The sequence below is a fragment of the Opisthorchis viverrini genome (assembly GCF_000715545.1).
Source record: "Opisthorchis viverrini unplaced genomic scaffold opera_v5_462, whole genome shotgun sequence".
In the NCBI taxonomy this organism is placed as follows: domain Eukaryota; kingdom Metazoa; phylum Platyhelminthes; class Trematoda; order Opisthorchiida; family Opisthorchiidae; genus Opisthorchis; species Opisthorchis viverrini.
Window position 1 is genome coordinate 152,256 of NW_008752125.1, and position 14,225 is coordinate 166,480.

The 14,225-nt window shown below is 45.7% G+C and overlaps 1 protein-coding gene across 1 annotated transcript in view; it reads right to left on the reverse strand.

The window, feature by feature from the left end:
- The window catches only part of T265_11245 (hypothetical protein), a gene marked incomplete at both ends in the record, with an annotated part of 63,921 nt that overhangs the window by 21,447 nt on the left and 28,249 nt on the right, over nucleotides 1-14,225 (reverse strand). The window contains 2 exons of the mRNA XM_009177846.1: nucleotides 2,151-2,588; nucleotides 12,625-12,753. Of these exons, the coding sequence (XP_009176110.1) occupies nucleotides 2,151-2,588; nucleotides 12,625-12,753 (567 nt within the window). The remainder of the gene's footprint in view (nucleotides 1-2,150; nucleotides 2,589-12,624; nucleotides 12,754-14,225) is intronic.

The window sequence follows — 14,225 nt, forward strand, 5'->3', positions numbered from 1 at the left end:
CCAAGCTGCCATGCTACCCTAAGGAAGAACGAGGGCTGGGATACTGCCAAGTTACTCAAGCCTAGGTAGGGGAAGGAGGCAGGCAGAGTTCGGATTCGAACCACGGACCTTCCGGTCAGTAAATTCACATTCTAACTAACCACTTGAGCCATCTCGCCCCCACTGTTATAAAACCACTTGAGCCATCTCGCCCCCCCCCACTGTTATAACTAAGGCAAAGGGGACTATTAGACCTTATCTGGAGGCCGCCCTCCCTTCTGGAAGTTTCTTTTTAGGTATTCCTAGTGTGCTACCTCTCAGATAGTTGTCATATGCATGAAAAACCAATAGCCGAGTGAATCTGAATGACACAAAGTGAAGTCACTTTGGTACGGCTACCGTATCTTCTCCCCATAAGACTAGAGCAAAACCAATTGCAATTTTTCGTGTAAAGTAACAACGCAAAGGGTATATGAAAGTTGAGATTTTTGCAAGGTATGTCTAAGCGGAAGATGTGGTCATCAAAAATGAGTTGCATCTGAAGAAATAAGCAAGCGGGTGCATACAGTGGAGTGTAGCCCAAGCAAGAGAACAAGGAATGAATCCTGCTCATATGCCCTATACAACGCCAACAATGCTGTAACAATAGTGACGGCGTCGAGAAAAACCGTGAGTACGCTACCCTATGTGTGCAGCGGACGCAAGGATAAACTCGAAAACCCAGTTTCCATCGACAGTTTACATGCTGAAGTACAATTAAGCAAATCTGGGTCGATAGTTCTCTCTAAAGAGTATTTGACAGCTTCACTGAACTCTGTGGGACAAGCATAAGCCGGATAGGCACAACGTTTGTCTGAACAGGTGGGGGGCCATTACAGTCAGAACATATGAGTACACGGTTGTCCTTGAACCGACATACTCAACTCGTATAGGTCCGAACTTCTGAAGAAAAGACAATGCAGGCCATTTGATTGGGTAATCGTCAGGCGAATACCTCATTCCATGCATTCGGAAACTCGTCTAGGAGACAGTGTATAAAAAACGAATAAAAAACGGGAACAATGCTCCGACCTGAATAAGAAACCACAGAAACTACCGTTCAAACGCCGAAGCCGTAGTTCCATTAGATCCTGGCGCTGACCTCTTATTCAACATCAAGAAAGTGATCACGAACCCCTCCCCCCAAGCTTGGCCGTTGAAATTTTCATGACACATCGGTCAGTTAGTCGCAAACCAAGTGGTGAGGCAGAGCTACACAGCTTTTCTTGTCGCTTTGTCCACCTAGAAGCATGTGGCAGGAATATCGTGCACAACGTTCAACTACTCATCGTAGGGGACTGTGCACTCAGCGTTCATACCCCCCGAGCTGATACAGTAGAACTCCTCTGCGACAGCTACTTTGCTATGGTTATCGTTCGTGGTCAGTTCAGTCAAATTCCTGTTATGATTCGCGAGTTCCCACCTTCCTAGTTGAAACAGCTAGGGCGAATTCGCGGCCGCTCCACCAGCCACACCGACTTCGTCCTGCAATTAAAGGTAGGCGTGAATTTCACACTGGACACCATTCCGTTTTCAAACGTCAAGCTACAACACTGCAGCCTTCGCTTATCTGGAGCAGCCTCTATTGACCAAGTCCATCACTTAATGGTTGCACATGGTACTTGGCACAACAAACGCGGTTGGTAGGCATTCAAGAAAGGGAAAGAAAGCTTCAAGTACTCCGAAAGACATTTTATATTAAATGAAACTAACACATTCGGCCTCAAAGTACCAGAAGAACCACCCTCACCAAGTTCCTGATAACAACGAAACCCACCGGATTCCCTTTGATCTGTCACCAGGAACAGGCGATATTCTAGACTGCAGCAACTAATGTTATCATCTCAAATTCCTTACTTCCGGTCAGAAAACGAAGTGAAAGTGTGGAAACACAAAGAGCAGAACTATGGTTATTTATGCCTAAGTCAGGTGGGCAACCCATAACTGATGAGTACATAATTGATTGAACAAAGGCAATGGCAAGAATCACGCTTAGAATAGCAGCGAAAAGTAACAAGCGAGGCGACTACAATGTCCAAATCGTATGGAAAACCGAAGGTCTTTGGTGCTGTTAGTAGATGTACCTGGCGACGCCAAGCAAAATGAAAACACAAAAAGACATGCATACTTACCTCCGACGTGGATGTCACACTTAAATGGGATCCGTTGGAGAAAGAACTGGGCAATGGCGTGGACCGACAGGTTGCGACAGATGCCCCCGACCCGGCTGTAGACGTTTTCACCGCCGACGATGGTGTGGCCAGAGAAGAAATATTTGAAGCTTGTTGTTGTTGTTGTTGGAGAGCAGCGGCGGCTGCTAAAAGTGCCGATGTATTTATTGAATTGGGATCGGACACAGAAACAAATGGGGTGCCGAGTGCAGCCATTGGATTCAGTGCTGTTGGTAGAGCTGGACCCCCGGGTGTCAAGTATGAACCCAGGACAGATGCTGGGATGGCCGGTTGAAATGGGCTGGTTGACGACCAAACAAAACCGGATGACAGACCACCGGGACCAGTGACAGGCTGTGTTGGTTGCATCGTGAGACAGTTGGCAGTGGCGGTTGACGACTTCGATGTGGACGGATATTCGGTGGTCCCAGTTGAAAGACGAAAAAGAAGAGATAAGGAAGTGTCACACAAAACGTGGAAACGAGACCTGTCCACGGAAAGATTCTTCAGTCATGAGATCACAGTGGGTAGACAGTAGGTCAATGAGTTAGTCAGTTTTATATGTCTCGGACACAGCCAAGATGTGCGTACATGTTGTGTGCGCACGTGCGCACATGACCCTTTCAGAAAAGAGCGACATCATTAGAGGTGGTTGCACCGCTTTGCACCAGCTACCAGCGCTGGCCAGTGGCAACAGAAACAACGCAAAACATCCTAACAGGTGCGCTGATCGGTGTATGTGCAATGTTGACGGTCTTGTGGGGACACACTACAACGAAACATCCACACCAGGCACACACATGAACAACGTTGACACGGCTACACGCATACGATCAAACACACGTTCATTGTAGTTGGAAGACTGGTACGCATACTCGTGTATCAATGTGTCAGTAGGTGCGGTCACACTCGCTAATGGATAGACATGCAGCAGAGCTTATCCAATTGTACGGGTAGGTTAAGGATAGCACAGAGAACCTCAAACCTACTGCTAGTGAAGGGTGGTGAGCAAACTCTGAACTGGACGGAGAATCCATCCCACGAACACATCCGGTGTAAGCAAATGGCGAGCACCCACACAAAAATGAACATGCTGCACACTGTTTAGCAGACGCGCAAGAGCGCAGTACAATATTGAAATTTGAAGAACAGTGGAATTCGTGCGCACCAATCGATGGCGTGTTCTCAGGTCAACTGGTGTGAAATAAGATGAGTTACACTTCAATGGAATTTGAAGTACATGGACGGGTAGAATACAACGCGAAGGCGACAACACCAGTCGAGGTAGAACGCATGGTTCCCGAACAAACGGTACGTAGACTCACGGTTCCTAGGATGGTGGGAAGGCGTCAGTAAGGACTTGGATATTGTGTTTCATGTGTTCCCACAAAATGTTAACGTCCACTGATTTTAACTCCCAAACCAACAACCATATTTACAGCCACTTTCATTTTAGGGGACGAACTTTTCCAGACGTTCCACAGCTTTGTCGTGGGTTGTATGGGTAGTGCCCGGCGGCTAAAACGAAACACATAGGGCGACGGCTGTGGCCTAGAGATGGTAGTAGCTGTGGGTTAGTCAAATCTTATCCTCCAGGCGACAGCACCAAATAGAACATGCTGTCAACCTTGTCCCTTCCTGCACAAATTGACCTAGATGCAGCTCCAAGACTGTAAGGTAGAAATCATCTGTGTACAGGTCAGCAGTGGGTGTGTACTTGTCGTTGACCCAGTCGAATAAAGCGCAACTGAAGTCCCTGAGGACAAGACAGTGGCCTCCATTGACAAACCGCTTCAGGTAGGTCAACAGGAGAAATGGCTGAAGTGTTTCCCCTATGTTCCCGTAGTCTCTGTGTGAATTTCACACCAAACACACTCAATAGCTGTTGAAGCGGTGGTCACACACCACCACGCAGCGGAATGGATTATGTTCTCTTATAATAATCACTGATTCGCTCGTCAACCGAGTTTTTCCTACTGCAATGATTGATAGTGAATAACTAGTCTCGTTCCAGAAGGGCTCAGTAAACAATCGGCAACGTCTCACCCTTGACACGAAGGTCTGATCACATCAAGTGAGCAGCTTACCAAGTTGACTAGAATATAAGACAGACCGAGAACCAATCAGCAAAACCTGTCCCGATAAGCACTCCAGATCAGTGTTGAATCCTAGTCAAAAGGCTATATCGGTTAGTTTGGTTGCCTAAATCTTACGGCTGATGGGTTGGGGGAGTTTCGAATTATTTTTGTTGAGTTTGATTTCTCGAACTTCCGGTTCAAGGCGTTTGAAGTGATGGTTCAGGTTGGGTGCCACTAGTAAATTTGTTGGTCTGTGTGGGTTTGTTAGATAATAAATAATCGTTCAGCCCTTTCGGTGCCTAACGAGGGCTGGGATACTGCCAGGTCGTCCAAGCCTAGGTAGGGGAAGTCGAGAAGCAAAGGTCGGGTTCAAACCACGGACCTTCCGGTGAGTTCGCGCACTAACCACTGAGCCATCTTGCTCCGTGGGTTTATTAGTGCCACAACAATTTAGGTGGAGGGTAGGGGTGAGAGTGAGTGGAATTACTGGTTCGTTCGGACCATACACTTCAGACCTAAGCTACTCCTGTTGATGACTCCATCAAGGGTTGATATTCATCTGCGTTTTTTCTGGGGTATCTGTTTGTTTTCCTCGTGTGCTCTCCGATTCTGGTGTGAAGTTCCCTGGCCGTCTATCCTATATAGACCTAAGTGCAGTCGTTTAATTTAGTTCGGTAGACACAATTGCTATTGCTGTTTACCAGTAGGCGATCCTTCAAGTGCACCGGTACAGAGTGTTTCTCTTCGGGAACACTACTCTTATGTTAGCCGTGTTTAGAATCCTTCGAATGACTTCCGATGTCCCAGATTTGTATGGAATAACAGCATCCCCAATCCATTCCCCGTTGGGTTTCGTCACTGGTACCAATACCCTTCTTAAGTGACGACTAATCAAACTAGTCGAACATCCACTACCAGGAAGTTTGCCCTTTACTTCAGTTTGGGCCGCTGCCCGATCACCTCCTCTTGTGCACAGGGCCCTTATTCGGCTAAGCATTGATCAGGCAATACTACCGAATACCGATTCCAGATGGTCAGATGAGTAGTTCAAAGTCGGCCGAGTATCAGTTATCCTCTGATACACTGTGGCTTTTAGCTTTCCCTTCCCCCCCCCCGCCCCCAGATCTTATTGGAGATGCACTCAATAAAAGATGCTCGAAGCAGAACCTGATCCCCGTAACTTTACTGGTTAATACACCGGACACGCCACTCGCTTCTGTCCAAATAGCATTCTCAGCGACCAAGGCATTCCTCAAATAGAGGATCTACTTAACTACTCGGCGTTTACGTGATATCGATCGCCAGACATGCCGGCTCAGCCGAGACCTTCAGACTGCTGTCCCCAGCAGACTGCCAGTTACTCGAAACCATAGAGACAGAAGTGAAAACCATACAAGGACAACACTGCGAAGAGAGACAAGAGTTCGAAAAGTTTACACGACTCAAGATATTCTAGCGTTATGTAGATGATACATTCATTGTGATTCAAAGAGGCGAAGTCAATGAGTTTTATAACCACCTGAATGACCTGAATTCATACATTAAACTTAGTATGCAGATAGAATCAGCTGTGGGTACCCTTCTGCATGACATAAGGTCGGGGGGATTAAAAACCACAGTATATCAGAAGGCAACAGATACTGGGCGATCTCGTCTGCCCATTCGAAGTCGGTATTCGCTAGTAGTTGAAACTCCTCCCAACTCATCAATCGTTAGTCTTAGGCAACCACACTAGCCAACAAGACCTTTTAACTGGCATTCAACACTGATCTAAAGTGCTAATCTGGATAGGTTTTGCTGATTGGTTCTCCATCGAGCTTACATTCTGTACAACTCGGTAAGCGATATAGGGGGCGAGATGGCTCAAGTGGTTAGACCGTGAATTCACTGACCGGAAGGTCCGATGTTCGAAGCCTTCTACATCTTGACTTTCTGTTCAGGCTTGGGCGACCTGGCAGTATCCCAGCCCTCGTGCTTCCTTCACGTGGCACGGCAGCTAAGCACCGGAAGGGCGTTACAACTAAACGATTTTTTTGAACTCGGTAAGCTGCTCGGTTGGTGTGACAAGGCTTTTGGGTCAAAAGCGAGATGTTTCTCAATTACCAAGTCCTTCTGAAAAGATTACTTCTCAATCAGTTCCCAACTCTATTCACCATTAAAAAACTCGGCTAGTTTACCTAGAAAACCCCTCGATGTTCGTTAAAATGATCAAACCTCTGATTGTTGGTTATTTTGTTTACACCTTCGGGGGCGGGTTGCACGGAACTTCTAATGACGGTGTCTCGGCCTCAAAATCTCCTGTAGAGACTGATTTTATCGTGGGGTAGTTTCTGCCGGATTAACGATTGCCTCTCAATCATCCTTCATCTTTGGGTCAAAGATCCTGTGGATGACTGCGTCTGACTAAGGCTTGTGCGGCTGCGTGGTAGCCGGGACAACTCTTCAGGGCGGCTGTCGATGTAACACTCTTCTTTCTGCGGGCGGCCCAGGTGAAATGAAGCTTTCAACCCTAATGTGGATGTAACCAGCCCTTCACCAACGAGCACTATTTGGAAGCTATGGTGCATGTTTTCGACGTTATGGATTGTGAATTGGGTAAGGTAGGTTCTGGGGGACTAATCGCGATTAGGCATCTTTCTCGTGACGACCGGGTGCAGTATGACTTTTACACACTTACATATGACTTACACATGGAGAGAAAACTCCTCGTAAGACCACTTTGATCGGTTCAATGAAGCACATGTCAACAGTAAAATCCCTTTAGGGAGAAATAGCCCCACAGAAGAGATCAATTTTTGGCACTTGGATTTGGGCGTGAACAATTGGAGATGGTTTCAACCAACAAGCATTGGGTGAAGTCCATGCTAATCTTAGTTTTCTGCATCTTTCCCGTTTTTGTATCTTCTCACGTCTTTATTGATGAAAATAACCATTGTAAACCATGTCAAGATGGAAAATGCAGCCATGAGGGGATTTGAAACCGGGTAGCCCAAATGGCAGCCGGCAATGTTAAGCACTCGGTTACCCGAACAGCGCGTAGTGTGTTCAATGTGTGGATCTGATGCATGAATTCCCCCGCGGTCGTACTGTTGTGTGGCATTTGCCAGGATGCAGTAAGCACGAGATACCGCGAAAACAACTGGTAGGAACAAACTGATGCAAAACTAAAAAAATTATTTTCCATCTGGTTTGTGCCTCTATGGTATCGATCTGGAAGTTTTGACGGCTCTTAAGTTTAACAGGCACTCCAGAATGAAGCGTTCAGTATTTCCCTAACGGTTAGGCTACCGACAAACGGAACAGTGACTGTCGCAGTAGCTACAATGAGCTCACAAGTAAGCTTGATGAAGTGCACCTCAAATGACGTCAACCAACGTATAATAGTGTGCAAATACATTGAGATCGTTCGCTAGTGAGGTGAGAGGACAGTGTATGTTTGCTTCATGACCTGCTTGTGAGTTTTCGCGATGCAGATATGCACTTACTGAGAGCAAAAACAACGCAATATATTCCTAACATGAAAAGTGCACGTCCTTACTATGTTGGCACAAAGAAAAGCTACAAAGGATGACCACAAGCAGATGCACTCTGAGGTTATCTGTACCACTGTACCCAGGGGTGGGTTAGTAACGTGAACGCTGCTGATAGATAGCACACCTAGCACTCAACTGGCTGATAGTCACTAAAAGTGAAATGAACTGCTTATCGAAGCTGCAAAAACAAAGTGATTTTCAATCTTTGTACCTATTGGACGCCATTGATCTTCCCTGCAACGTTACCAAGTACTCACTTATTTCAATTAGGCTATCTCCTGTGTGAGCAAAAGTCGGCTTCTTGGGTATCTCGAATAACCACTGCCCAAACGCGGCAGTCAGTGGCAGGGCACCCACGGTTATCGAATTAGTGCTGTTTCCATGAACAGTCTGTTGACCCAGACATCCAGTATCGGACTTCATGGTGTCGATCCACATTTTTAGCTGACCACCTAAACAACGAAATAGCCATACTCAGAGTGAAACAGCTCTGATGATGTCTGCATGAGGGTATCCAAGGTATCCAAGCAGTCGAAGTCGACATTGTTGGATTAGCTGCTCAAATTGGGTGATGCCAAGGCATCGACGGTGGACTTATCGTTGCCAAGTCATTAATTGACCGCCTCTGGCTCTCTTCCGCCCTTCACGTAGTTGCGCGAAAAGAGCCCTTCGAGGAAGTCGGTCGACTGGCATACGCAGCACGTGGTCAAGCCAGCGCAACCTATGCAGTGTGATCAGTTCATCTGTCGAGGGTGAGTTATTTTCCCGAATATCATTCGACGTACTTCAGCATTGCTGATCCGGTGTTCCCACCAGATTCGGGCGATGTTCCGAAGGCATCGACGGTAAAACACTGAAAGTCTCTTGACGTCCTCGGCGCGCAGCGGCCACGCTTCTGATCCATAAAGTAATATGGAGCGTACCGCAGCAATGCAAACGCGATCCTTGACAGAGAAACTGATGCAACACCTACGCCACGGGTGACGCAGGTTCACAAAAGCTGCTCTAACCTTCCCAATCCGGATGGAAGTATCATCTTTCGCGAGACCACTGGGACTGATACAGGTAATACCACTCAGCGAGGATTGTCACAGTGGATCGTAACTTTGTCCTTAGCCTGGCCATTAGGAAAAATGGTTCAGATGACGTATCTGAGATAGCAAACATTCTCCAGGGTGAGTAAATGTTACGACCAATAAGTCGAGAGGAAACTTGCGTTAATTTGGGCCAAGTTCGGCGAATGACACTTCGAATTCACAACACTTCAGATGGGAGTCTTTCCTCAGTATCATTTAGAAATTTTGTTGGCCTGTGTGAGTTTGCACTATGGCAATAGGACTGAAAGGTAGAACATGAATTTTTTTCTGATTTGGCTTCTGACCTGACCTTGGTCCGATACCACTTCTGTTGATGATCCGTTTTCGCAAACAGCAGCACATGCTCGTATCATCTCGGCTTACCTAATACCGATCCCCAGCTCTTTGCTGTCTGTGGCATTCACACTAGAGCTCTTGAGGATCCTCGCATCCCTGGTCATCAGTCCCTGTGAGGTGAATTATATCCCCAACTCTGAATTTTTCACACACTGTGTTGTCGTATAAATCTACTAGTAAACACACACGTACCGAAGAGACAATTAGCCTATTAGGGTGTCAACGATATGGGAGTGATAGACAGCGGGAATGGTGAGTGTGTAGTTAGAGTGCAAAGGACATTGTAGCGTCTGTTCCCTTTGAAATTGTGTGTTAATGAATGGGTTTCGCTAAATACACCAACTCACAAACGGGGGACTCAACTAAATCCCAGCTGAATCTCTCGTTTATAAGTACAATTCAAGTGAATGTGGTACAAGAAGGTCGTCTCACGACTAGTTTGGCACGATATTCGAATGTTCATAGTTCTCTATGACGACCCTTGTCAATCCAATCCCAAATGGTTGAAGTGGCAATCGAATATCTCCAGCTAAATGTAACTGCCAAACATCAGATTTATAATAAAGACAACAGTTATTCATTCGAGTGATCTTAAAGAAGTATGTTTTCGTTCAAGAAAAGTCACTCGATATTGTGGACTCTAGGTGCCTACTTCAACAGACCTGTGCGAAGCTGTGCGAAGTTGAAAAATGGCGTAGCACAATGCAACATCACACCTATCAAAGCTGTCTAGATGACTCATAACATATGGTGGATACAGACAAGACACCTTACAGACCTTAGATATTTTGCTACAGTGCTCAAAACCAAAACTTCGGATTCAGTAGTTGCGCAGGGATTCATCCAAGATTATATGCGAATCACAAAATCACACAGAGAAATGCCGCTGAAGGAATACCGTACCATTTCATCGTCGGTAAGCGGTTGTACGTTGAAAATACCTTGTGAAATAATCTGATAGGCTTCTTTGTTAACAGCTCTGGATACACGATTTTTTTCGGCAATTTCGATAGGGGACTTGATACCTTATAGTCATTGTTTACCAACGATTCTTTCGGGATATGGAGGGTAGCGTTGAAACGAGACGAACTGCTCGTACATGCCAATCAGGAGAGCAATATTTTTTGCACTACTAATGAGTAGACAGAGGAGTGCGCCTGCGGGTGTGCGGCCAGCTCGTTCCATTACGTTGGGTGTTAGTACATAGAACGTCGGTAAAAATCCACATGTCGAAGTCAACCACAGCCTTTGGGTAAAGCAATAGCCTCGCACCACCCTGTCTGAAAAAACGCTGCCTTTCGGGACCATTCGTTCCACCTTTGACGAGGGGTATTGCATTCTTGAGAGGGGAACCCAAAAACAGCTCATTCAGGCGCGAGATGATTTTTCACTAGTCGGCCGAATAAGTGAATACCACAGCACATGAGACTTGGTCATGACTTGATTCTGAACAATGTCCCAGAAATTCGTCTCCGGGACAGCCTCCACAAAATTACCAGACACAGATCTTACATGTGATCCTTTTTGTGAAGAGAATCAACTTCGATATCTTGGATATCGGACAAACTGAATCGAGAAGTAGTCTTTGCACTGCACACTTGACTGAAAGACCACGCAAGTGGATGAGATTCGAATCACTCGTTCACGCCAACTGATGGGCAAACGAGTAATTTCACCAGATTTGGCTGAACTTTCTATGCGAGCTGTGCAAGGAATGCACTTTTACCAAGGCAATCTATCAGAGCAGCATACAGTTAACACATTCTGTTGATCAGCGGCACAATAGGTGAACGCCCCTACCTCTCACCCGAACACGGACTACTGGCAGCGTGTGAGGACTGCAGTGTTCATCAACTAAACGGTCAGTCACACTTGGCTCACAATCCAAACAACCGCACACACTACAGGCACAGGATGGGAAACACAAATATCTCTGATACACGCAAAGATGTAGGGTGATAGTTGACCGGTGGTGAGGGTTAAACCTCCCTTCTGTTACCGAATTGCTTACAGACACAAGTGTGGAGCATACTTCCTGCAAAGTACATTTTTTGTAAGCAAAGGTTAAACTGGGCTCGAGCACCCGGCCGAACTGCCTATCCCCAAATACACACGACCTAGGAGTAAAACGGTGAAAATGACCCCCCAAAACCAAGTAAACTGATGGTGACACACTCAATCGAAATCATTCAAGCACCACACTAAGAGCTAAGCAAGCCCCGCCTGCGTCAAAACGAACAGACTTCTGCTGGGCATGAGATATCATCAGAGTCTAGAGCCGGCAACCGAACAGCTGCAGTAGTTTGTCTGTTCCGTTAAACCCACGGACGAGTCGACTATAATCCTCCAGTGGCACGTTGCCTTGTTGGTCTCCCACGATTTTGCCTGAGCATTTGTAGACGAAATGTGGTAAATAGCTGCCTATTTACGGGCAAATGACGCGACTAATTCGGGTAACGATAAAGGGTACTTTATGTGAGACAGCAAGTGCGTTCTGGGAGAGTTTTTGGTTGTTGAGAATATTCTATGATGGAAATTTTTAGTTTTGTGAAATCGTTTGCATGTAATGAAGGCTGCTTATTATGGACAATCTGAGGGCACATCAGTCCCTTGTATTCCCGGGGTGCAGAACTGTTTTCATGGCTTAGCATTTTCTTTCGTGAAACGAACCTGAAAGGTTGTCTTCTTAAGATCAAATTCACATTGTTGAGGTGAAGTAGCCATGACTTCATCGCAGTGAGCCATAAACACACTGCCGACCGAACAAACAGCCTGAAAGCACTTTTCAACTCCCTTACCAATCCCACTGTGTTGCAGCCCTGATACCCAGATGCACAACTGGTGTGTCCGCAGAAATGAAATATTTGACGTGTTGTCTGCTTTTCAGCCTACTTTGATAGATACTTTTCTTATTGAGTCCCCGTGCTTTTTATCAGACATCTCGACGAAACTCTTACCCTCGGAATGGCCTAATGAAAATCGAAAGATGACTTGAAAAGAAGTCAGGATGTCCTGATGGCATGGCTTTATGACTCTACTCAGAATAGATCGAGTACGATAAATAGCGGAACGTCTTAACATTAAAAACATATTCCTTTACCTAGAAACACGACTCCTCTGGGTAGTATTTAGTGTTAGAACGGCCAAAGTCACGGTTTGGCCGAGCTATCCTCTGTGGTTAAGATATTCAGAACATCGATTAACAGAAACTGGTCAACTTCACAAAAACCCCATCAATTATAAACCTCAGCTGTGATTGAAAGGTTGGGGAGCAGACCGAGGGCATCAGCTGCCAAAAGATTACGGGTACAAAATAAACGGGCTTCAATGCAGCGAGTTACGGTAAATATGCCCAGGTTGGGAGATGCAGCTAACTAATCATTTTACTCACCTTTGCCTCAAAAAGGCGCTGTTGGCTTTCGAGTATTTTCTTCTGTTCGTCACCGCGCTTGACAATCGCCTCGATTTGATGAGGTGGTGGGTGGTAATACTTACAGCAAGAGTGCGTGCAGTTTTTTCTCTAAAATTGTACAAAAGATGATAAAATGACATTTCACGAAGTTTGGGAGAACTGAGTTGACAATAAAACAAATAGTTTGATCAAAGGGAAAAATTACCTTCAGAACTAACTTCGGTAGAGCCTGATAAACAATTTCACAGGCTTAACAGCAACTGCGTAATCGTCACCCTTTGTATCGAAAATCAAATATTGAGCGCGATTGGATTAAAATGTCCTGGATAGACACTGTGACAACTATTTCGGAGAAGCAGCTTTCTCAGACCAAAATAAAAAGTTGAAAACTGAGACACCGCCGCTCGTGATTCGAAATCGCACTCAAGTGATAAAGCATAAAGCAAGCTGCAACCTGTATTGCACGAGTAGCCGGAATGTCCCGCCAAAAGCTACTCAGTTTCTGCTCTACTGACTGATCAAATGGGGATCAGGCAATTCAACGTCAACCCTAGGCGTTGATGCCTTTAAATATCCTCCAGCCGACAGTAGTATTCTGAAAAATGCGACAACTAAGATGCTTAAGCAATACCATCGGTTCAATGTTCCCATCACAAAATAGCAGCTATGTGTTCACCATCGATTTTCCTGAGTGGTGTAGGTCAAAAGGAGGGCAGAAAGTGTAAACTTTTATAGGTAAGGATGTTGTTGCTACGACCCACCGTCCTGTTCACATGATCCTTCTTGGTTAATGAAGCTGTGAGATATGGCTATGAACCGGTGTCATTTCTGTCAGAGGCAGTTACCGCGAATGCTTCCATTTGGGTCTAAAATCCAACCTGAAGGACTAGGTGATGGCGTTGAATGAACTAAGCAATCCGTTAGAGCACCTTTGTAACCATTGATGAATCGATGGGTCGCGCAGGTAGAGTAGAGGTTACACCGAAATATGTTGGGTCTTGTTAAAAGTCCAGAACCGAATACACAGAGATGAAACTCACGGGAATATGAAGACAAACGAAGAGAAACCGCATGCTGACATTTGATGAATGTCTAAACGTGGTAATACTGGTTTTTCTTCAACAGGTTTAATGGGTTCCACAGCGTCTAAGGATTCTAGGATGATTTGTATGTTGCGCTATTCTGTGTACCTGGTTGTTGACAGACAAGGAAAACGATAACCAAAATCTGAGTAACTACACGAAATACACTTAGTTGTAAATTAAGTTGGTTTTAAAAGGATGATTTAACTGAATCCCAGCTGAATGATATATTCTTCAACTGAGATGGCTGTGGCTGCAGCGCGAATTTACTGACCGGAGGGTTCGTGGTTCGAACCCGACTTCTGCCTCTCGACTTCCCCTGTCTAGGCTTGGGCAACCCGGCAGTATCCCAGCCCTCGTTCTCCCTCAGAAAACTGAATCTACTGCACAAAGGCCGTCCCAAGTTTTACCTGGTACGTTGTTCGAAATGTCGGAGCATGTTTTTTAGACGGAAACAATAAATATAGATACCGAAAATTCTTCAACAGCCCACGACCG